Source organism: Megalobrama amblycephala, linkage group LG8 (genome assembly GCF_018812025.1).
Source record: "Megalobrama amblycephala isolate DHTTF-2021 linkage group LG8, ASM1881202v1, whole genome shotgun sequence".
NCBI classification, from domain to species: Eukaryota; Metazoa; Chordata; class Actinopteri; order Cypriniformes; family Xenocyprididae; genus Megalobrama; species Megalobrama amblycephala.
In genome coordinates this window covers 1421852-1448027 of record NC_063051.1, presented here as the reverse complement: position 1 = coordinate 1448027, position 26176 = coordinate 1421852, and the positions used below count along the sequence as shown (strand labels likewise).

Below are 26176 nucleotides of genomic sequence, written 5' to 3'. Positions count from 1 at the left end.
GACCTTTACGGTACTATTATTACCTTCATAAACAGCATTAAAGCCACACAGGCATCATTAGGCCACCCTCTGTGCGCTCGAATGGCCCCTCCAGAGCAGAAGATTTGAATTCTGCCAGAGCCTGATATCGTGAGCGATGTGCTGTTGGGAAATCACGTTAGCGGCTTGCGTCGGGTCGCGATGTGCTCATTTGCAAGAAAATGACAATGGAATGAAATGCATGTTGCTCACTACATTATTCGGTTTACACTGAAACGCTGGATACGGTGTCATGTTTGCATCGTGCTTGGTTGTTCTGATCAGGGATCAACTGATAAACTTATGTTAACAAATGCAACTTTTAGTGATGTATTAGTAAATGAAGAAATTTACATTCACCAAGATTAATAAATGCTGTAGAAGTATTGTTCATAGATAATTATAACTAATGAAACCTTACCTTTTTTATTATTATTTTGAAATATACAGCTCATTATTAAAGTTGTGATTAAACTGATCGTTTCTTCCATACCATGGCAGACATCAAAGTGAAATGGATTATCAGAAAAAAAAAAAAATAAATAAAGGGCGGGAGTTTGTAACAAATTTGCATAATGCCAGCCTATGGTCTTCATTGGCTGCCCGTGGACAACATCTACCTAACACTGAAATTGTAGCTGGTTCATGTTTTCGGCAAGATGCTGTTTTTGGTAAATTGCTGTTTTTGTTGATATGGTAAAATCGAAGCCACATTCCTAACTCTGTGTATCAGTGCTGAGGATGCTCCGGAGCTGAAATTCAGATATGGTAATGGACATTTTGTTTTCCGACACGTGCTGTATGTGGTTGACCAAACACAATAGACTGAACCATCTGACCAATCAGAGCATGGTAGGCTCTTGGAAAGGAGGGGTTTAGAGAGACTGAGGGCCCTGTTTTAATGATCTAAGCACATGGCGCAGGTGCACTTAGGTGTCTGAATCCACTTTTGTTAGTTTAACGAGGGAAAAAAAATGGTTGGTCAAAAACAGTTGTACCTAGACTCTTTATGAGTCATAGGTGTGTTTTGGGCATAACATGCAATAATCCAATCAGAGTCTCATCTCTCATTTTAAAAGCCAAGTGCAGATTCGCTATTTACATGGCAAAATATAAACACCCTAAACCTGACGAGTCAGTTTAAATACATGTGTGTATTTCCACGATTGGTCAAATAATTAGCCAATTTCATTCATCATTACTGATGACTTGCCGACTGACTTTTAGTTTTTATATTTTCATTGTCATTTTAGTTAAAAGTTTTAGTAATTTTTTGTGTTTATGTCTTTTAGTTTTTGTTTTTGTTCTGTTTATTTTAATACCTCAGGTTAAGCTAAAGCTTAGAAACTATGAAATAAAATAAGTTTACATTTTTATATATTAATTTTTTATTTCAGTTAATGTTTATTTCAAGTAATGAAGATTTCTTTGGTTTTAGGTTTAGTTAACTATAATAACCCTTATACTTGTAAAATATATTGAATAATGTGTCAAATAATGTTCTTAGTCTTTCCTTCCTGTGACAGATGATACAGTAGTTTACTATGAAATAGTAGAGAAATTAAATTAAGTACAGTTTATCGTTTAAACAAAATAACAATAATGACCAAGAAAAAAATAATAAATATAAACCATACCGAAATACACCGTGACTCTTATTCTGAAATGTCTGTAGTCTGCACTGTAGCAGGCTGCTTGTGAGGGTGATAAAATATGCATTCTTACAACCGTCTAAAACATACTACCATTTAAACATCGCATAGTAAACACTGTCATAATTCATCAACTCATCAATTAGCTTATAAGCAATCGCATGGCATAAATATGTGCTATTCATTAATTGCGCAGCAGTCAGATGTGCTGCTGGACGAGCCTGTTGAGCGTGCAATAGCGCCGCGTTTCCCGCGGTTAGATCAGCACATTACACTTCAAATGTGCGCATCTTCCACACAGGACAGCAGTCCTTACTGGATATCTTCCCAAATCGTCCCTCTCTTTCATTTTCGTCTCGTTTTTAGAGTATTAGAGTAGATTTTAGTCATAGTTTTAGTCATTCAAAACGCATTTTTATTTAGTCATCGTCTCGTTTTCGTCCGTGAAAAAATGTTGTTGACGAAAATTATGACGAAAATTATTTGTCAACGAAATTAACACAGCTGCAGATTGGTAATTCTGATACATGCAATGACTATCCATTATGACAAGTAAGCATTTTTATCTTTATGTACACAATAATAATCTTTTACATTGTAATTCTTTTATTTTTAATATTTGGCATGTTTGTGTGCTGCTGCACGTCCCTGTGTGTGTAACAAGCAGAATGTATGCACGTTGTGCACCGGCCTATAAATAAAAAAAATTAAAAATAAAATACTGCACCATTGACTTTAGAGCAGGTTTTTGTTGGTCAATGACGCTGTCATTTTCAATTGCCTCAAGATAGCAACACGCCAACAATGCACCTGAACACACGTTGTTTTCAGACCAGCACGCCCATGGGTGAATAGATGGCCGCGAGTGCGTTTGCTATTTAAACAACGTGGCGCTGGATGTGAAAATAAACTGCGTCAGGCTAAAATTAGCAAAAAACACTTAGTCGCATTGCGCCGGGTGTATGATAGGGTCCTTTATCTTCAAACGGATTGTTTTCAGACACTGAGAAATGAGCTTATGCTGCAATGTATATTATGAGAAAATGAGTGTTTTTTGACCTTGGACACATGAAATCTTATTGTAGGAGACCTGCAAAACAAGATTAGAAACCTTTAAAATAGCATAATAAGGCATCTATAACATGCATTTTTTTAAATATAAAAAGTAGTAAAAATGCGCCACTGAAAATGCAACTTGAATGTCAAATGGTAAATTGTAGGTAAATAGGTAAGATAAATATGTGTGCATATGAATTAAATCAGTTTTTATATACATTTAGTGCAAATTTACTCTTTTACTCTATTTTACATCTTGCATTAATCTAATTGGCATTAATCATGTTGCTTTTGTCCCTACTTCCATATTCTGCACCATCCACTTTGGTGGTGTAAGCGTTGCTGTTGTGACTGCATGTGTGCTGGTTGCAGATGTTGCCGGTCTGTCTTTATGTGTTTGGTGGGCACACGGGTCAATAAGACATCTAGTCTGTTCTTCTTCACTGGTGTTGCAGGTCAGATGGGACGGCCGCCCGGTAATGGTAGATTTCTCCTCTCGCCGTAATCTACACAGCAGGGACCATGAGCTTAACAGAGTCTCACTCTCCCATCCTATATTTCAATTCAGCTGCCGTATTTCACAGCGTTATTCACACGAACAAATATTGCCACGCCAAGTGTTCGGCGATGTCAGATACCTCACATGTACAAGACCGCAGGATCTGCATGCTATGTAATGTTTCTATGCATATGTAATGCAATAAATGAATATCCGATCGCTATACCCTGGTACTAAAGTTTCCAAAAACAAAGCTCCTAAAGCAACCGGACAGTGTGACATTAGCATTCTGTGTGGACGAGGTTTTAGTTCTTCTGGGTAGAATAGAGCGAGGACTCATTGTGTATTCAGGACAGAGTTAGTCTTTTATAGTGCTGTAGAATATGCTGAAATTTGCCCCATATTTTCTGTTTGTTGGGGGTGTTTTTGAATGGGTGGTTTTGCTCGTAAATTTGCTTTAGAGATATTTATCAGCTCCGCTCCTAATTTATGGGATTGTTTGCGCAGTCATAGCCCGCTGAGAAAGTCAGCAAGGATAAAAAGGCGGCTGTGTGTGTTATTTAGACAAATAGATTGTGTATCTAGAGCAAGACACACATAGAAATCACATTCATTTGTATTCAAACACCCCAGTCAAAACTGAAAAACGACCATCAATTATTCGTTATGCATAATGTATTGTAGTGCATTTGTTGTGTTGTCGAGCACGATGCAGTGGTCTTGCCTATCTGTTGTGTTTTCTGTTATTTTATGCCACCCAGTTTTTCTCCCTTATCGTAATTTCTTTTGCCGCGGTGCTGTTGTTAAATAGTTGACGAAAATACCTTTGGGAAGTTGACATCCTGCTGTTTGACATCTTTAAACAGCATTTTGCTAGTGCTTTTATAATTATTATGCATGCAACTCATTTTACAGTAAATAAAAAGCTGCATGGAACATTTCCGAAATTCATTTCTCACACCACAGGACCATTTAAAATGAGCGTGAAGGCAAAAGGGTGATTAAAGAAAAGATGATTTTATGCATTCAACCTTAAATCTTGCCGTTGATAAAATAAATGTCCATGAGTGTATTATGCATCAACTAGATTTAGTTGTAGTGCAGCATGATGTGCTGTCAGAATATTTGATTTGTATTTCAGTTAAGATGCAGATGTTTGCACAACTGTGTCATCATTCAGTTGCAGTATTTTCATTAATAAGCATACGCAGCCCCATCAAACAGGCTGTTTGCACATTATGCATGAACAATTTTATGAAAAATAAATAAGTGAATGTTGCTTGTCTTTTGATGATGGGTCAAGGGGTCTTGCTCTTTCGGCGAGTTCCACAAGCTCTCAAATAGGGCACCAAACGCCAATTTTCCCCCTTCTCCGGCCGATGTCCTTGTTACATATTTATTAATTTTTCTCTGTCAATAGGCTACATATTTCGCACCTGGGGCGAAGAAAACCTCTGACTAGATTTATTAGCCAATATTGTAATGACGACAAGAGTAATGGGCATGTCAGTCATCGCCGGAGAATAAGGGTGAATGAAGTGCTTTTCATTCAGACAAAATATTCAGGCTAGATGTGAGCGGATACGACGTTTAGAGGTCAGTTAGTCAGTAGAGGCTCGCAAACCAAACCAAAAACTCAAAAACATGTCTGTCACATTTCACTCACAAATACAAAATGTGTATATGTATTAATCAGCATAAATGACAGACAGTAACAAATATATATTTATATATTAATTGTTTTGAGTAGCGTAAACTTAAATAAATTAGTAAATGACATTTCAAATGAAAAAAAAGAGCTAATGCACGGATCCAATATACTGTTACACGTGTTTTATTTCTCTACTTTTTCTGTTTAGTTACGACATGACTATGTTTACAAGGATACTTGCCAAGATGGGCATTTTAACAATTTTATTTGAATATGTCTGTTCAAGCGCAAGAAGACATGAAAGAGAGCTCAATACATTATTGCATGCTATCTGAGACGTGGATTTTTTGGGCATTCGAATGTTTGTGCACAGAAAACTTTCCAGTAATGTATCGAGTTCACTTTAGTATGTTCATTTTATGCCTCATATATATGCACAAAACCTCACTGATGGCAATACTTTACAGTCCTTATCCAGATTATCTTTTTAAATTAGTTCAATCAAATTAACTTTTATGAGTATTTAGAACTTTCTATTACATTTGACTTTACAAAACTGTCACATTTTAAGTAATCTGAACTGTTTCATTGTTTTGAGTTGTATGAACTTGTTTCTTTTCATTTAGACAAACTTAAATTTAACTGGAACCGGGCTGAGTTTCTGATTTCTATTTCCCAGCATGCTTTGCCATGACACTCGAAAGGGAGAGTAAATGCTAAAATTAAGTGTTATATAATGTGTGTGTGTGTGTGTTAAGTGGGAGATTAATAGTGTTTAATGTTTTACTATGCTAATTTACAAGAGTTTCTGTTATGTGAGTTATTTTTGTGCCAAATTTCCATTACTAAACAATATTTAAGTTGAGATTACATGATATTTTAAGTTAAATGTATGAACTAGCTTTTAGTTAAATGTATGAACTCAAATATTTCAAGTTACAAAAATACATGCATATATATACAGTACAGTCCAAAAGTTTGGAACCACTAAGATTTTTATGTTTTTAAAAGAAGTTTCGTCTGCTCACCAAGGCTATATATATATAAAAACAGTATATTGTGATATATATAAAATATGTGTATATAAATATATTTGACAAAGTATTTATTCCTGTGATGCAAAGCTGAATTTTCAGCATCGTTACTCCAGTCTTCAGTGTCACATGATCCTTCAGAAATCATTCTAATATGCTGATTTGCTGCTCAATAAACTATAATTTAATGTTGAAAACAGTTGTGTACTTTTTTTTTCAATTCCTTGTGAATAGAAAGTTCAAAAGAACAGCATATGAAATACAAAGCTTCTGTAAAACACTACCGTTCAAAAGTTTGGGGTCAGTAAATTTTTATTTTTATTTTTTTGAAAAGAAATTAAAGAAATGAATACTTTTATTCAGCAAGGATGCATTATCAATCAGTGGCAGTAAAGACATTTATAATGACAAAAGATTAGATTTCAAAAACACTGTTCTTTTGAACTTTCTATTCATCAAATAATCCTGAAAAAAAATTTTCACAAATATTTTGCATTGTACACATTAAATGTTTCTTGACAGCAGATCCATATTAGTTTTCAGTCATGTCACAAGACGCTGATGATGCAAAATTCAGTCATCACAGGAATAAATGACTTTGTGAATATTCAAATGAAAATTTAAATTGTTTTCATTTCTTTTTTATTATTTTTATTAAATAAATGTAGCCTTGGTGAAGACGAAACTTCTTTTAAAAACATTAAAAATCTTAGTTTCCAAACTTTTGACTGTACTGTAATATATATATATATATATATATATATATATATATATATATATATATATATATATATATATATATATATATATGTAATATTGTGACATTTATGTGATCACTATAATTTAAAATAAATGTTTTCTATGTGAAAATATAGTAAAATGCAATTTATTCTTGTGATGCAAAGGTGAATTTTCAGCATCATCACTCCAGTTTTCAGTGTCACATGATCAAGTCATTCTAATATTCTGATTTAGTTTTCATTTCTTATTATTATCAATGTTGAAAACATTGTTTTTTTTTTTTTTTTTAAACCACGATACATTGTGTTCAGAAGTATTTAATGAATAGAAGAACAGCATTTATTTGAAATAGAAATCTTTTGTAAGATTATTAATGTCTTTACTATCACTTTTGATCATTTTAATGCATCCTTGCCGAATAAAAATATTCATTTTTCTAAAAAATAAGATCTTGCTGACCCTAAACTTTTGAATGGGTAGTGTTTGAATATTGTATTATGGTAATGAGAATAGGCTCGGGATGTGCTTAACAATCATGCAATAAATGTCACAATGTCAAAAATCTCCTTAATATAGGCTTTTTACTTTGCAGTGAAGTATGACTGGCATATTAGTTTTCAAGAGATTCACCCAAGTACACCACGGCCATGTTTTAGATTTGTCATCGCATTGAAAGGTCATGAAAATGACAAATGCACAATTGGCCAGATGTTTGGCGTGCACTCGAATGATGCTGCCGTTTATAGTGTAGAAGATGCGTTTGGCTCCCCTGCCATCTGCACTGTTTTTTTTCCAATTTCAGCAGGCAGCCCTGGAGACGTGGAAGCTAAAGACTCCAATCTACATGATGTTTCCCATTACTCTGCAACGCTAAAAGTCAGAGTAGGCTGACATTGTGCCCTGAGTGCTTGCTTGAGATGAAGGTGTGATAATGACTTTTCTGAGATTTTTGGACTAGTATAATATAATATCTGAACATTTTTTGCTGCTCTCCTGTTCCTCGAGGGATTGTGTTGGGTTTCAGAGGTTGCCACTTATCTCTGTGTATTCCCAGAAGCCTTGTGAGGGATGGGCCGGGCCTGTCAAAATATGTTTAGTGTCTGATAGTGTTTGATGGGAACTAAATATCACCTAGGGACTCTTTAGGGCTCACTAGCTGTTGATTTGTATAACGACAAGTGTGGCGAACAGAGAGAAATGCTTTGGAGAGACTGTCATGTGACTATTCAGGAGGGGAGTGGTTCATAATAATAGCAATTTTTCACTATTCAATCAAGTCCAGATGCATTAAATCATGTCCCGCCTGATTCAATATATTTATATCTCTGACAAAAGACTTTGTTTGAACACACATATTTCAGAAGCTTTTGTGTTCAACTCATGGACAATGATGGTAAAATCACTGTATTGTTGCCCAGGGTTGTGCATCATTCAGAATTATCTGAGAAAATGTTTATTTTTGTATTTGAATTGAATTTGAATTAAGGTAACAAACAGAAACTAGAACTGAAATTTGAATGTTTGATTTAAATGAATTGAAAATAAAATAAATTCAACAAGTATAGCAATAAGTATAACAACAACAACAACAGCAGCAAAAAAAGTTAGTCTGGACAAACTTTGGATGTTGAAAGTTTACAGAAAAAATTATTTACTGTTGAGAACTTTTTATTGCAATAACAGTATTTATTAATCTAATTAATTAAGTTTTATGTATTTTCAGTTTATGTTTTAGTAATTTTGTGCTTTTGTCAATTGTATTTTTTTATTATTTAAAAAAAAAATCTATATTGCTTTAATCAATGTTTATTTCAGTGTTAGTTTTATTCATTTTAGATTATTTTGACTAGATAACAACTTAAAAGTTTGTTTAAGCTTAGGTTTATATGTATAGCATATTTCCCAATTACAATACATCTTCCTATGTGCCGATTTTGTTTACGTTTTCTAAGTTTAAAGTTTTATATAGATAGATAGATAGATAGATAGATAGATAGATAGATAGATAGATAGATAGATAGATAGATAGATAGATAGATAGATAGATAGATAGATAGATAGGGATATACATATATTACAACCAAGATGTTGCCATACCTGTGACTTAAAAACTATTTGCAGACTGTTTTTAGGTTATATTTTGTCATAAATAAAAAAACAAAAAACAATACATTTGCATGCATGTTTGAAAATGTTGTAAAATTTGATTGTCTAAATGTTATTTCTGTTCATAAAAAAGGTAATTTTAGTGAAAGTAAAAACAAAATAAAATGAAAGAATATGACAGTTTCATTAACAAAATGACATTTCAAATAAAAAAAAAAAAGAGCTAATGCACAGATCCAATATACTGTTACACGTGTTTTATTTCTCTACTTTTTCTGTTTAGTTACGACATGACTATGTTTACAAGGATACTTGCCATTTTAACAATTTTATTTGAATATGTCTGTTCAAGCACAAGAAGACATGAAAGAGAGCTCAATACATTATTGCATGCTATCTGAGACGTGGATTTTTTGGGCATTTGAAAGTTTGCGCACAGAAAACTTCCCAGTAATGTATTGAGTTCACTTTAGTATGTTCATTAGGCCTTATATATATATGCACAAAACCTCGTTGATGGCAATACTTTACAGTCCTTATCCAGATGATCTTTTCATTCCCTCAGCAATTTTTTTTTTTTTAACTGGCCACATCAGTCGTCATGCATGCAGCTCTTGAGGTTACAGGACAGTGGATTTCCACTGTTTGCCGGGGCATTTCTTTGCCTGTCTGACTTATTTTCCCCAGTGTGTGAAAAACAAGTCAACCTGCATCCCTGAGCCCCTAATTTAAGCCAGGTACCTGGCCCAGATGCAGTCAGTTGATCAGCTAAAGGTGAGTGGAGTCAGACTAAGAGCTCAGGCCTCGCTGGCCGCAGCTTGGCCTAATGGGAATCTTATGGCTGGCTGCTCCTCTCAGCAGGGATACACAGGTCCACAATGAGATGTTCCAGCTGTGCGGCTGACATGTAGAAAATGAACTGCATTGTGGAAGAGATGCGGTCTCGCCCTCTCCAAAGACTGGCACATGGAGATTGATGATGAAGTGGTCAAATAAGGTGTCGCATTCCCTCTCTCCTCAGCGTCGCGTGTGTTGACAGTAGCTCACGACTGGATTGTTTATGCACAATGCAGCCTGTGCATTTTGAATAGCTCAGATTTAGCCGCTGTAAAGGATCAACACAATAGGCTTTCACTGGCTTATTTTTTTCCGCTACAAAAGGTCCTGTTTCGCTGAATAAGTTTCTGCTTTATCAAGCCTGCAGTTTTCATTTGGACACTTTCGGGACACTATACATCACAGCGAAATCTCATTCAGCGCCGCAACTTTGGAATTCAATCAATACTCGAGACGCGCTGATTTGAGCATGCAGTTCTCTTTAGGGTTTGAAATTTTAACGCATTAACAAAGTCCTAAACTTTGTACTCTGTGGCGTTCATGCTGATGCATCAACATGACAACAGCGTCTTAACGATTCCCTAGAAGTGTGCTAGTCAATCTAAAATTTGCATTTTCCTTCGGTCAATATTCAAGTCAATCACTAGACATGCTTCACATTTGTTCTGAGTGTATTGGGAACAGCTGGAGATGTATATGAAGTGGCTGAGTGTGTTTCAAACCAAATTAAATTGCATTCTTCTTGTCTGTGCGCTCTTATCAGATTTTCTGTTGATATGTCAGAGACACGCGGTTAAGCGTTCCAAAACAAGCTGACAGTAAAGCACAGAGGGGATGGAAACACCCTGTCCAACGTGATCTCATGAGAATACGTGTGTATTTTTACGTTAAGTGTGGTTCTACCACACGTACATTTACTTACGTTTTCATACACACAAAAACTTACAACATTTACATATTTATAGCACTAAAATGTACAAATACTTGCGTATTAGCAGCTAAAAAAAACATAAATCATCTAACGTAAAGTGTGAATGTATATGAATTCCCCTGTATTAATATTAAAATCGTGGCTTTAATTATTGAAATCTGTTGTATTCAATTGTCATATCAATACATGTTTTTAGTTTAATTTATTGAAAGCAGTTTACTCATCTACTTAATATAAAATAACATTTCTGTTTGTTCTGCAAACTCGTTTTGGGGGATTACATAATGTTAAACGAGACTACACTTTGAACCTTTAAATAAATAACATTTCTGTAATTGTTTAACCATTTTGTAATATTTTGCTGTGCGAATTTTTCCTATACAGTGATTGACAATACAACCATACGATACACCAAAGCACAACATAAGTTCACAAATCACATCCATTTTATTTGTTTGCTGTACTCCATATCTTTAGAATCCATATGTTTGCAAGGAACAGATCCAAATTCAGCCCTTTATCCATCGATCTTCATCTTCGTTCTCGACCGTCACAGTCAAAGCCCGCGCTCGTTATGATTCAAATTTGAAAGTAGCGCCAGTGCGCCACACTCGAGAAGCGTTACGACATGGTTTACGGCACTGATATCAAACGATCATTGGTTCTCACCTGCTTCGTCACAGATTGCGACATGCCGTGTTTCAGTGGATTTACATTTGAATGAGTACGCGCCTTCACGGAGAGAAGCTGGATTCATAACTTCACGGATTAATAAATTAAATTCTGCTTTGTACCCTATAAAAACTATTACTGCCAGAGAGGACTGTGACTGAAACTCATCATCATTTGAACTACTTCTAGTACCACTTTTGACAATTTTGCAAAAAAATAAATGATTGTGATTAACATTATGCTTGTTTGTCTGTTATTCATTTATTTATAACACGTTATGTAGTTTTAAGAAATGGTATGGGTAGGTGTAGGATTAGTGGCTCAAAATATTGTTTTAATGTTATATTTTTACTAAAATTGTCATTTTCCTACACATTTCTGTCCATTATGTTTTATTCTTTTAACATTCTGTATAAAATGGGTAGATTTAGGTTCGGGGTGGGGTTTAGGGATCTTACATTTATCTAAAAATGATAAAAAGGGAAAATATACATATATTTTTATGACATGAAAGATTCGTAAATATTTTATGTTTTATTCGCTGTAAAAACGTAAGTATTTTTACGCTTTGGTGCCATAATTACGTCAGTATTGTACGTTTTAGCACCTTTCAAATGTACAAATATGTACATTTTGTGTCTTTTAAAGTTACGTATTAATAACTACGTATTAACAATGAGACCAGGCTGCCCTGTCAAGGGCAGAGTGAGACCCTAGCACTAACTGTGAATGCTGTCGCTAGTGTTGACACTGTGATCTGTTGGTGGACGTCTGTTGTTCGTCTGATGGTATAAGCCCCTGCTGAGATTGCTGAGGTTTGGTCATTTTTCCCATTTGAAATGTCCTTTAAATTTAGTCAATATTTCACCAACTCATATATTCTTTCATTTATTTGTTTTAACTTTCACCTTTTTGTTTTTTAATTGGTCCCTTTGCCTTGATTTCCTGGTAAAATATCTTAAGAAAAAAAAAATTAAACAAGATCAATTTAAATTGCAAAGCCAACACTGCATAAGATAATTGGATGTTTTTGCATAGATTCTGTCTTTAAAGTTGGAGCAAGTAAATTTTCAAAAACACTGTTTGGAAGTTAGTCGGCCGACACCAACAACGAACGTGTAACCAATCAGCATTAGGGGGCGTATGATGGTCGAGGAGAGGGAACGAGCAAACGGGAGATTTGAAGAAAAACTGCAGGAAGAGAGATGAGACACAATACAAAAGAGCTCAAAAGAATATCACTGGAATGAAGGTTTATGACTGGGCAAGCGCTTTAGGACCCGCGTTAATATCACAAAAGCTTTCCAACGCTGGAGAGAGCTAAGCGGGAAGGCCTGAAAACAGATGTGGAGGCTGCTTTGATTCTGCTTAACATGTGAGTAACACTGGGTCACTAAAAATTAACACTTTGTATTTACTCTTGTGTACTGTACGTTAATTTTTTGTGCTTCCTTGTCGTTCATTCATCAACTGCGATTTATTTTTCGTGAAGCATTTTGATGCGCATCAGCCGTGATAGAGTGAAACAGACATCCACTCGCATTGCGTGTGTAACAGTGGCCAGATAGTGAGAGTTATGCAAACCACTGCGCACTGACGGCCGCTAGAAAATGCGGTGTTTAACGTCATCGTTAGTGCACTCGCCTGGCAGCGGACGGGTTCGAGACCGATTCGTAGCAGGATGGTTAGGAAAAGGATTGGAGTGTGAGTTTTGGAGACGGAGCAATGAAGAGAGGAGTGTGTTTGTTTGGGTTGATTTCAAATATCAACAATGTTTAACAGCATTTTTGAAAATTAACTCATCCCACCTTTAATGCGAGTGCATTTGTTCATACTGGTTTAAGTCAAAACAAGCGATAGTTGTCTGTGCATTAAAACAAAATGCACTTGTAGTCAAGATACAGTCTGTAAAAGTCTTAATATCTTATGCATTGTTGCTTCCCAAATCCCAACTCTTGTTTTTTAGAATTTTTTAGATATTTTAACTGGAAAGACAGAAATACTCATGAAGGAAACAATTCTTTGCAGTGTGAAAACCAGAGCTCGTGAAATAATGATTTGTAATGAGTACTTTATACTGAAGTATTTTATGTTTATGTTAAGATTCATTTCAGTATTTCAGCATGTGTATGAGTTAGCAAAAGCAAAGAGGTTTAGTTTAGGTCTTTCAGCTCATATTATGGTATATTATAAACTTATTTTTCTTCCTTTAAAAACTTTTTCAGTACATTGTTATATCATACAATGTTACTTTTTTCTCGTTACTTTTCAACAGTATTTTTTAGTTAAAACAGTTCATTTTTTCAACATAATGCATTTCCTCTTGTCTGTTGTCGTTGACAAAATTTTAAAAAAAGTGCTTATTAATTAACATTTTGTCAGTAATTTTGTTGATATTATTACTGGTTGCATGTGATTTCGGGTGCTACTGAGATGAATGTCATCGTATATAGCACTTTTCACAATGCACATTTTTTTCAAAGCAGCTATACAGAATAGTAATGTTAATTATTATAATATCTTAATATCTTCATGCCTTATAGTCATATTTAGAAGATCTGGTAATATAGTTTACATTTTGCATTGATACAAACAATCAAGGAGTTGAGATTTGCTAAACTGCATGCATGCGGATAATGTTGGATATAATATATATATATTCAACTTTATATACGGAGCTTTGCGATAATAACATTTACATTTTGCCATGATAGGATATTTTCCGACCCCACTGGCAGATATATTGTTCTTGTTTTTAAGTATAAATTCAATATTTTTTTTAGTAAACAAGACATTTTTCTGTTATATATCAATCAAGCAGTTGAGATTTGCTACTTATATTCCTCTGCAAGTATTCTAGACATCCTTCTTCTGAGCAACATGTGATCTGGTGTAGTTACGTCATGTACCAGCAGGAGTTAACTGCTGAAGCCAACCAACCAAACTCTGACCCTTGTTTGGCACTAGCAAAGCCGAGACCCCTGCCCCCGGTGAGGGCCCCATGGAGCTGGTGGACTGCTGTCAGCTGGCTGACAACCTCCTCATGCCTTTGCCAGAGGCTTCCATCTCGTCCTCTCTCTGCCCACCCTCCACCGATGATCATTGGTCAGCGCCAGGGCTTCCACTCCTGCCAGTCACCCGTGAGACGAGCGACTGAGTAATTGTGCAGCTGGCAGGGTGAAAAGCCTGCAGAGAGAGACGGACGGACATGGAGAAAATAATAGGGTGAAAGAGATGCGGACAGAATAGAAGAATCTAAATTGAGTACACTCTTAACAAAAGGTTCCAAAAAGGAGTTTTCACAGCAATTTCGTATAAAGGCCCATTCACACCAAGGATGATAACTAAGGATAACTATAAAGTTTTAATATTCATATTAATTCTATGAGAACAGGGAAGTCCAAACTACAGTTATAACGAAAACTATATCATAAGAATCACCCTCTGAACAATTTTTTTTCAGCTGATGAATGATAAAAACATTGACAGCCAATCAGAATCATTTAAAGGGGTGATTAATTATGATTTCAATTTTTTAACTTTAGTTAGTGTGTAATGTTTCTGTTTGATCATAAACAACATCTGAAAAGTTACGACGCTCAAAGTTCAGTGCAGAGGGAGATATTTTCTATTACAGACTACAACAAACGAATGGTAGGGACTACAACGAGCTTCTTCCCGGGTTGTTGAAATCACAAACCCCAGAATGTACATAAACCCCGCCCCTGAGAACACTCAACAAAGGGGGCGGGGCCATGTTGGGCTGCTTTAGAGAAGAGGAAGAGTTGTTGTAACCGTTCAGAAACGTCCAGTTTCATTCTAAAAGTTGTAACTTCTTCCTGAGTCTCTCCATCAGTGTCGACTCCGGTTTGAACAATGTAAGGCTGAACGCTTTCGTCATTTTGGCTGCGTGAGATTCTCCAGCTTTGTTGTTGTTGAGCAACCGAAGCATGAGCTGTTAAAGCTCCACCCTCTTTTGGAAAGGGGGCCCGGAGTAGCAGCTCATTTGCATTTAAAGGGACACAGCGTGTTTTTGCTCTCACCCAAATAGGGGCAAATTTGACAAGCTATAATAAATGATCTGTGGGGTATTTTGAGCTGAAACTTCACAGACACATTCTGGAGACACCAGAGACTTTAAGAACCATTAGGAAATCTTTCAGTAAACAGTTCTTAAAAGAACGTTTTTTCTTAGGGTACAATCTACAACAATCCAGATACATTTGAAAATGATTTTTGTTTTTATCTCACAATGTTCTCATCCAAACTACTGCTCTTAAGCATTTTCCAAAAGCTTCTCGTCCACACAGAAACGCCGGAAAGCATTTAAATCATCTCACAGTGCACATGTAAAACATAAAAAAGCTCACCGAGATGATATCGAGAGACCATGCATAATACATTTCTCACAGTATTCTTCTGGCATGATAATTTTATTAGCAAAATATCTCACCGCTTACTGGATTTAATGGCCTCAAATGCAATTTCCATCATGTTTTGTGCACAACAGCAATTTTAGGTCATCTTTGCAGGAAGGTAATATGAAGATTTTACAAAGTGACATTTATTTTAACAACACTAAAAGGGGGCACGACAATACTGGTCTACCAATAGTTATCTATGGGTACAGTATGTGTCACAAAGCTAAACATGCATCATCGTTTACGAATACCTAGTTTTCACACTACAAATTTATCCACTTGGGAGAATATCTTCAAAAAGCTCAGTTTTTGCAGGACAAAAATGTTGGAAGGAAGGACGAAACAGAGAAAAAGATCCATATATTATTGTAGAATTCAGCCATCACAACATTTTTGGTTCCCCAAAGAACTTTTTAGTAAATTATAATCTAAAGAACCTTTTGTGCAATCGAAAGGTTCCATGAATGTTCTTCATGTAACTATAGATGTCAATAAAGAACCTTTATTTTGTGTATAGAGTGTAAGAACCAATTTTGGTTCCCCAAAGAAATTTTCAGTAAACAGTTCTTAAAATAACCCTTTTTTTTCTTAGTTTCATGAACATTTTAATACTCTTTTCCACCACGAAGAACCTGGAATGGTTTCATGGGCGTTAAAGGTTGTTCATGGAACCACTGATGCCAATAAAGCAACTTTATTTTTATGAGTGCAGAAGAAGGACTTTGTGAAGAGTCTGTAGGTAATAATTGTACAGGGAGGGAGGGAAATAAAGAGGATGTGGGAGGAGGCAGCAAACTACAATTAATGTAATTATCCATGCGGCTTTTCTAAGGCTGTGACAATATATGTCTCCTCTCATTACTTCCTGTAAGCAAACGCGGGACTTAATGAGAGGCAGCATACGGTACGGCACCATTTACTCTTGATGCTCAATCCATTACAACTGCCGTGGTCTGCCAATCGAGTCCACTTTCACCCCCTCCGCTCCGGCCCTCGAACACGCTCCACTCCACTTTGCCAAGGAAACCGCGTGTCTTGGACAGGGCTACTTCTAACCGGATCTCCATTCCAGGGCATAATAGCTGGTCTCTAGAGCTCAGAGTCGCAGCCAAATGGAAGAGTGAAGCGACACTAGAGGTATTGAGGCTTGTCCAGGTGTTTGTGAGTGCTGCTAATTGATGCCGCATTCCCAAATATTTGGGTTTATGTGCGTCGCATGATTAACTCGCATGCAGTCATTTTTTGGGAACATTGGGAATTTATGTATACATCTTTTGATGTAAAAATACAGTACATAATCATTTATATACGTAGCTGCCAGCCTTCATGTTAGTTGCCATGTTTTTTTGTTGTTGTTGTTGTTGTTGTTTAACAGGTCATTAAAACTAATCATGATAAAACTAATCAAAACTAATTTACGAACAAATACCCTGTGCAATATTTGGTAATTATTTAAAATGTATTAAATTATTATTAATTTTAATTTAATTTGGTGTAACTATTTAGCAAAATAGCATGTTTAAGGATACGGTAAGTGACTTTATAATAAATTATACTTTATAATTTGAATTGTAATTTATAATAATATAATATAATATATATATATATATATATAATAATATATAATATAATATAATAATATATATAATATATATATATATATATATATAGTATTAAATAATTATTTATAATATTTAAATCAATATAATTATATACAATAGTTTAATAATAATAATATATATATATATATATATATATATATATATATATATATATATATATATATATATATATATATATACGGGTATACTTATATAAAATAGTATAATAATACTTAATATTATTATTATTATTATTATTAAACTATTGTATATAATTATATTGATTTAAATATTATAAATAATTATTTAATACTATCATTAGTTAATTAGTTGAATATATATTATAATTATTTAACTTAAAATAGTGAAAAACTGTGGTGTAAATATATATAAAAAGCATGTTTATGCAATTCTGATGACTGCATTATTATTTTTTTTTTTACTGTTGTTAACAACAACATCAATACTAATAATACTTATTTAGTGCAATAAAATAATTTTGTTAAAAATGCTAAAAATAATAATATTTATTTGAATTGATAAACTTTAACTTTAAGTTTCATAAAGAGTAATAAACTGTTGTGCAAATATTAGTTCACTCCAAAATAACGTTTAATGCTGAGTGAACGTATGACAAACCATCTGAGCAAGTGCTGGTCATGGGTTAATGTTAACCAAAAGTCGAATATCTCTATTTACTCATTATTATAGGATGTTGTTGATGGTGATTTTAAAATCATGTCATTACTTAGCTCTGTTTCACTCAGAAGTACATCATATTACTGAAGTGTAGTATTGAATGCCAATTTGTTGTTGACTCTAAAGCCTGTGATTTTAAAGCCCGTCATTATTATATGTCATTTCTACATGATTTTCAGTGAGTAAATGTCGGATTGCAATAGTCAAGGTGTGGGGATTTGACTCCGGCTGCTGGGTTCATTTAAATGACCACAGTCATTAAAAGTCCATGTGGTTTGGCTTTGATGAGAGCTTTCATGCATTGATACATGCTTGGGGGAGTGCTTGGCAAACGTATAATCGGATGACACATCAAAACATCGCACAGCCGGAGAAGAGGGCCAGCTCAGCTTATTAACCTCAGGCTATTAGTTTCCAAATACTGTTTTTCTTTTTAAAATCCTCCCAGATTTTAATCAGTCTGATGTTTTGGATCTTTTCTCATTTGAACCGTTTTGACAAAGACGGTCCGTTTCTTCCAAAGATGGAAGCAAAACATATACAAGAGTGCTTTTAACCCTTCTCCTCACAAGCGCTGTGGTTGTTTGTGCAGGAGTGGCTAATAGGCAGTCAGCGACTCCCATTAAAGGGATGGATGTCGTGCAGGTGAAAAGGAGATTGTCGGAAGAGAGAGGGAGAGCGTCTTTTTCTTGCGCTCTGGCCTGAAGCCCATCACTCGGCGGTGATCGGTCTCCTCTCTGGCTCCGGTTGCCGGCTGTCACGACCTCTGCTCTCTGGTTGGCGTCTGATGAGAAGTAGCAGCCATGTTTTATAATCAATCCACGACCTAATAGGTCACGAATGAGCGCGCCCGGCTTGCCAATAGCGTTTTGGGTGGTAGTGGAGGCATTACGACTGTATCAGAAAGGCCTGTTTTGCTGGGCTTTGCACAACCAGCCTTTCCACAGAAACTTGCTAATTGACATTGCTCTACTTAGCCAAGAGAATGGCCAACCCCAAAGAGCCAGATCCTTTTAGTCAATTCATTTACGCTCCATACCACATCTTAATAAGGGCCGAATCATCATGAAAATTTCAAGAGTGCGCAATGAGTGGCTAACTAGGATGGTTTGAGGGAAAATTTAACTAGCTTTTGCTTTTTTCCCGCTGTTAACTGCCAAAGGGTTGAGCAAAAGTACTTCAGAGGAGTGCATGCACCCAGAGAAAATATTTGATACAAATGGTTTATAATTTATCATATGTACTTGGTTCGGGCCTTTCTGCAGGAAACTCTAGATAGTCAAAAATGAACTAATCTTGACTTGCCCTAAATAGTTTTTCTTTGAGGCAAAAGGAAATAAACAACATTACTTTGAAGTTTCCTCTTAAGAACATTTCACACTAATTTGAAACAAACAAAAAAAATATTATTGCATTTGATCAATGCAATGTAAAAGCAGGCTGTTTGATGCTTTTGATTGACTGGTTCTTTTGATTGGCATATTTGTGGGCTTGTGGTTTGAAGTCATAATAATAGAGTTTTTTTAGGGGCTTTCTGATGTTTTCTATTTCTAATCAGCCAAACATGCTCAAAACAGTGTACATATTTTAAGGATCAGTTGTTTTTACTGAACTTTACTTCATTTTTCTTCATCCTGTGTGTTTAGATGCAAAGTGTGACCCGAATCGCCGCTTGACCTGAGATGCTAGTTGAAGCGTAGCTAAATGTCACACATGTCACAGCCCCTTAGCATCAAAAAATAACTAACAGTAAGTGCAGAAAACCTTTGTCAACTTTTGCTTTGGTAAATAAATATATCCTCATTAAAAAAGCTAAATTGCATAAGCTAAAAAAATCAAGCATGAGTCCGTACTGCAGGTGGCTAATCAGCTCAGTAAGCTACCCTGGTGAAAACGGCCTGTGTTTATCTTTAGGAAATGCATCAAAGCAAAAGTCGGGGTTTCACTGTTTACCATCTGCTAAAATGCTAGTGTGGGTACTGTGCAATAAGATTGCAATAGATTGGATCCTATTACCGTGTAAATTGCATGTGGTATTTTTAGCGTAATAAATGGTTTCTGGACATGGTCTCTGTCAATACTCTCGGTTTGCACTAAAAGAAGATCACCAGGCCTAACTGTCTTCCTAAAGGCTGATAATGAGGTGATTTTATCACTCATAAAAACATACAGCATGTGCTTATTTTAGCAGGTTCTCAAGACATCTTTGTGTTTATGTCCTGTTTTTCACCATTTATGTTCAAAGTGTTAATGCATGTTGCATGCAAATCTTTGTTCAAACTGCATGTTTATCATTTAAGAAATGCACTAGGCATGATTAAAGCAAAAGTCGGGGTTTCACTATTTACCATCTGCTAAAATGCTGCTGTGGGTACTGTGCAACAAGATTACAATAGGTTACTGTGTCCTATTACTGTGTAAATTGCACATGGTATTTTTAGCGTAATAAATGGTTTCTGGAAATTCTCCGCTTTGCCTGTCTCTCTCGATGCTCTTGGTTTGCACTAACAAAAAGATCACCATGCCTAACGGTCTTCCTAAAGGCTGATAATTTGGTGATTTTATCACTCAGACATAAAAACATACAGTATGTGATAATTTTACGAGGTTCTCAAGATAACTTAGGGCCCTATTTTAATGATCTAAGCTCATGGCGCAGGTGCACTTAGAACTGAATCCACTTTAATGACAGAAAAAATGGTTGGTGCGCCAGGTGCATGGTCCAAAAGGGTTGTACCTAGTCTCTTAATGAGTCATGGGTGTTTTTGGGCGTAACGTGCAATAAACCAATCAGAGTGTCATCTCCCATTCCTTTTAAAAGCCAGGTGCGCTTGCAACATGGAGGAATATAGACACCCTCAACCTGACGAATCAGTTTAAATACATGTGTGTATTGCCAAATAATTAGCCAATTTCAATCGTCATTACTGCAAATATGTAATTCTGATACATGCAATGACTATCCATTATGACATGTAGGCATTTTTGTCTTCATGTACACAATAATAATACATACATTGTAATCCTTTTATTTTTAATATTTGGCATGTTTGTGTGCTGCTGTGCATCCCTCTGTGCGTTGTACACCCGCTTATAGGCATATATAACTAACGTGCCCTTTAAATAACAAAAAATAAATTAATAAATAAACAAATAAAATAATGCGCCATTGAGTTTAGAGCAGGGTTTTGTTGGTCAATGGCACAGTCGTTTTCAGTTGTCTCAAAATAGCAACATGCCAACAATGCATCTAAACACACCTCATTTTTAGACCAGCACGCCCATGGGCGAACAGATGGGCGCGAGTGCATGTGCTATTTAAACACCATAGGTGCTGGATGTGAAAATTATAACTGCGTCAGGCTGAAACTAGCAAAAAACACTTGCGTCGCGCCTGGCATCACATTGTGCCAAGTCTATGATAGAGTCCTAAGTCTTGTTTTTCACCATTTATAATCACAGTGTTAATGCATGGTGTCAGTTGTTCATGCAAAGCTTTATTCAAACCACCTGTGTTTATCTTTAGGAAATGCACTAGGCATGATCAAAGCAAAAGTCGAGGTTTCACTATTTACCATCTGCTAAAATGCTGCTGTGGGTACTGTGCAATAAGATTGCAATAGATTGGATCCTATTAGTGTGAAAGTTGCATGTGGTGTTTTTAGCATGATAATGAAGGCATTCAAATGGTTTGTGGACATTCACGCTTTGCTTGTCTCTCTCGATACTCTCGATTTGCACTAAAAGAAGATCACCAGGCCTAACTGTCTTCCTAAAGGCTGATAATGAGGTGATTGTATCACTCAGACATAAAAAATGCTGTACAGTACATGTACTAATTTTAGCAGGTTCTCAAGACATCTTTGTGTTTATGTCCTGTTTTTTTACCATTTATGTTCACAGTGTTAATGCATATTGCTGTCAGTTTTTCATGCAACTCTCAATTCACTTTTCCTGACCGCTAGTGTTTAATTTTTCACCCTCTTTACAAGGTCGTTTCTGTTTCAAGATGTTTCACTAAGGATGTCTTAGCTAGACGACGCAAACTGCACGTTGGCCTTCCTCCAGACGTGAACCAGCGGCAACCGTCTGCCAAAGGTTAAACTACCAATATCCTGAAGGGCCTTTCTTGGCCCACGCTCGTCCGCAGGAGTTGTAATCTTTTAGCCTTGAGGTTGTGACATTTCAGCCATGCTAAATGTTGTTGTTTTTCTCTTATTCTGAAAGCCTCGAAGACCATTAATCATTTCCTCTGCCCAACGGCGCTTTGGCTGATGCACAAAAGGGCCATAGCTTATCTTCACCTTCCTGACCAGTGTTTGTTTTAAGCATTAGGGTTGCCGCTCTAATGGATTGAATTAATTGATTAATACTTTTATCCAATTAGTGCTCCCTCATGCAATTAATCAGATAGCCCCCAGTGTAAGCTGCCTGCCATGGGCCGCAACTCTGCAGACAGATGCTTTGAGCTCAAGTTCATGATATATAAACCTCCCTTTTTCCTTTTCCAACCACACCTGGCTCTCTAGCACAGAAGACATTGCTCTTGGGCTTAACACATTATCCGGATTCTTGCTGAGTACAAAGTTTCTGCTTTCAGAAATGCTTTTCAGGTAGATCACCTAAATGAAGGTCTGTTTTCTTGCTGCAGTTCTATGGAATCCGATAGGAAGTCAAAGAGTTTAGATGTGCAACCACTTTAAAGTCATTTTGTGTGTCAGAGAGGACTGCAAATTCACTGTGGCATGTATTGAATTATGTATTTGTTTAACAAGAATGAGAACGCCATAACAAGAAGCCAAGAATCGATACACTTTGTTTCACTATTGATTATTGCAACTGGGAAAAGCTGTATAGCCATTTAAATATGCTTTTTTGCTTCTCTAATCATTTATCTTTGCTCTGTTACAGGTGATCAGTTGCTGAGGTCGACATGAATGCATCAATGTCAGACTCTCAAACCTGCGACCCCTGGATCTCGGCATCTAGATTGTGATAATAATGCCTTCGACTTTGAGTAACGTCTTGCACCATGACATTTGAGGATTGCTTTTTTGTCTTTTTTGGATGTGAAGTGTTCATACATGGAAATGAAAAGATATAGAGGTAATTGTTGGATTACACCCTTTTTGTTAATGCCGCTAGCCGGGAGTATTAATTAATTTCTGGACTCACAATGGGATTGCCAAGACTGAACCAGAAAATCTTTTTTTTTGACATGCCCATATTGATGTTTGCAGTTTTGACCTGTAGCTATTCAGCTGTTCAACAGAAATAAGACTTCAATGGCTTTGTGATTGGTACCCCGTCATTGAGAAACCCAACACAGATTTCGAATCGGAGGAGCTATAGCTGTGTATCACTGAGACTGCCTCATCTTCTCAAGAAAGAGTCCTCTTAAATGCCCTCTCTGGGACCTAGTGGCCTCTCCGATTGGAAAAAATGACCAGAAACCTATTGGATTTATAGTTTCATTGAGCAGCGGCGAACTCTCGTTTACCTTCCTCAACTCCAGAGTCAAGGAGCTTTTCTCAAGCAATCAGGCAGTTGAGAAGAAAAGAACGATTTTCTAACTTTTGCCCCATGTAGAGACAAGAAAGTTTTCAAGCATGGCTCCCCACTGGAGAGGAGGAGCTCAGCTTTTGGCAGTGACTCTGGGAATTTTGCAGTGCTGTGGATGGCTGTCCGGTCAGACCGTAAGGACTAGTGTTGGGATGATGGAAAGAGGCTCTGAGCAATGGTCGATGTCTCATGAAAGGGTGAAGAGGGGATGGGTTTGGAATCAGTTCTTCGTTGTGGAGGAATACACCGGGACGGAGCCACTTTATGTCGGAAAGGTAGGACTGCCGCATGTTTGTCACGTAAATGTTTTTGTTTGCTCTCTTCCTGCTTATTTTTCTATGCAAGGGAAAATCTATTGCAAGCCAAGAGAGATGCATGCACTGTGCATTTAAATGTGGCAATTCACAAATGCTTTAAGTGTGCGGATAGCATCAGGCTAGTTGACTAGGACAGATCAAGCACAAGTTTGGCTGTGAAGCTTGGGCCAAACTAAAACAGATTCTCTTAAAGGTGCCGTTAAACGTTTTTTTACAAGATGTAATATAAGTCTAAGGTGTCCCCTGAATGTGTCTGTGAATTTTCAGCTCAAAATACCCCATAGATTTTTTTTAATTCATTTTTTTAACTGCCTATTTTGGGGCATAATTAGAAATGCGCCGGTTCAGGCTGCTGCCCCTTTAAATGCTCACGCTCCCCGCCCACGGAGCTCGCGCTTGCCTTAAACGGTGCATAAACAAACTTTACACAGCTAATATAACCCTCAAAATGGATCTTTACAAAATGTTTGTCATGCATACTGCATGCATGCATCATTTATTTGGATGTTTACATTTGATTCTGAATGAGTTTGAGGCTGGGCTCCGTGGCTAACAGCTAATGCTACACTGTTGGAGGGATTTATAAAGAATGAAGATGTGTTTGTGCATTATTCAGACTGCAAGTGTTTAAAAATGAAAATAGCGACGGCTCTTGTCTCCGTGAATACAGTAATAAACGATGGTAACTTTAACCACATTTAACAGTACATTAGCAACATGCTAACGAAACATTTAGAAAGACAATTCACAAATATCACTAAAAATATCATGTTATCATGGATCATGTCAGTTATTATTGCTCCATCTGCCATTTTTTGCTATTGTTCTTGCTTGCTTACCTAGTCTGATGATTCAGCTGTGCACATCCAGACGTTTTTCCCTTGTCTAATGCTTTGAACATGAGTTGGCATATGCAAATATTGGGGCGTACATATTAATGATCCCGACTGTTACGTAACAGTCGGTGTTATGTTGAGATTCGTCTGTTCTTTGGAGGTCTTTTAAACAAATGAGATTTATATAAGAAGGAGGAAACAATGGAGTTTGAGACTCACTGTATGTCATTTCCATGTAGTGAACTCTTGTTATTTAACTATGCCAATATAAATTCAATTTTTAATTCTAGGGCACCTTTAAGATCTTATTATCAGCTCGATGGAATACGCCTGTGTTAGAAATTCTTAATAGGAATCTCTAACAACAATGAAAAGTTGTTTGGTGTCCAAGTGGTACACGGCTGGGCAATATATATTATTCACAATATATTTGTATTAATTAACATGTTATGTATAATTTTAATGCTATTTTTAAATCTTTTTTTATCTGATAATGATTAGTTTTGTAATAGCTTGAGAGTGTCAAGATGCAGTAGCAAAAAATGCAGTCCTTTGAAATGAATCAATAACTTTGCAAATTCATCACTTGAAAATGTTAACTGCATTCTCTCCGTACCATTTTTTTATATTAAGATAATTAAAAATGGATTGGTAAGTTAGTGTATATATATATATATATATATATATATATATATATATATTAGCTGTATTGCCAGGCCGTAGTGTGGTGTAGAGATATAGGCGACTTGTGCAGCAGTAATTAAGAGATTGTGAGTGTGTGCCAGGAAAAGAGGAGCTGATGTCTAAATGGGAGCCATAAAGGATGATATGGGAAATGGAAGGGGTATTCTGGAGAGAGATGATTTTATTAATAAAATTACCCAGAGTTACTGCTCCCTGTGAAGTCAGGCCATGAGCCGAGACTATTAATAGGGGCTGCTGGTGTTGTCTGTCTATTGCTCACCGTATCAAAGACTTTAATTAGGGTGATATAGAATTAAATATGACCAACGTGCCTTTTATCGTAACGGTCATTTAAAACAATCCCTTTCGCGCTGCCCTATGATTAATCTGCTAATGATCATTTTTCTAAATGTTTGGCCCCTGCATTGGCAGCTCTCTTCAATACATTTTTAAACTGTAAAATGATGTGTCTGTGGCAAAACTGCAAATATCTGTATGCCACATAATGTGCGTTGAGTCTGCAGTCTAATAACACTTAATGAACTGTAGATGTGAAGGCTCCTTCAAAAAATCTTCGCTACAAATCTTTTGAACAATACTGCACATTTATATGGACCTATTCACATTTTTTCCCATTGTGTAGTGTAATTTGGCACATCAAACACAAAAACTCACTTGGAAATGTCACATTAGGGGTTTCCGTTTCATGTTGAGCATCGTCAAAAAGTTTGAACATTAGTGACTTTTTGAAAATGAGTCCTGCCAAAGTGACCTGTTCGATGAATAGAGATATTTTTCCTCAATATCTTTGTCTTTTATCACATGGATTTTGCATGAGGTGCTAAACCTTTGTTCCTGC

At 36.1% G+C, this 26176-nt stretch overlaps 1 protein-coding gene across 1 annotated transcript in view; it reads left to right on the top strand.

The window, feature by feature from the left end:
• LOC125273361 (cadherin-22) overlaps positions 1-26176 on the top strand; it is a 240439-nt gene that overhangs the window by 98975 nt on the left and 115288 nt on the right. The window contains exon 3 of the mRNA XM_048198623.1: positions 22830-23755. Within this exon, the coding sequence (XP_048054580.1) occupies positions 23528-23755 (228 nt within the window). The 5' untranslated portion in view covers positions 22830-23527. The remainder of the gene's footprint in view (positions 1-22829; positions 23756-26176) is intronic.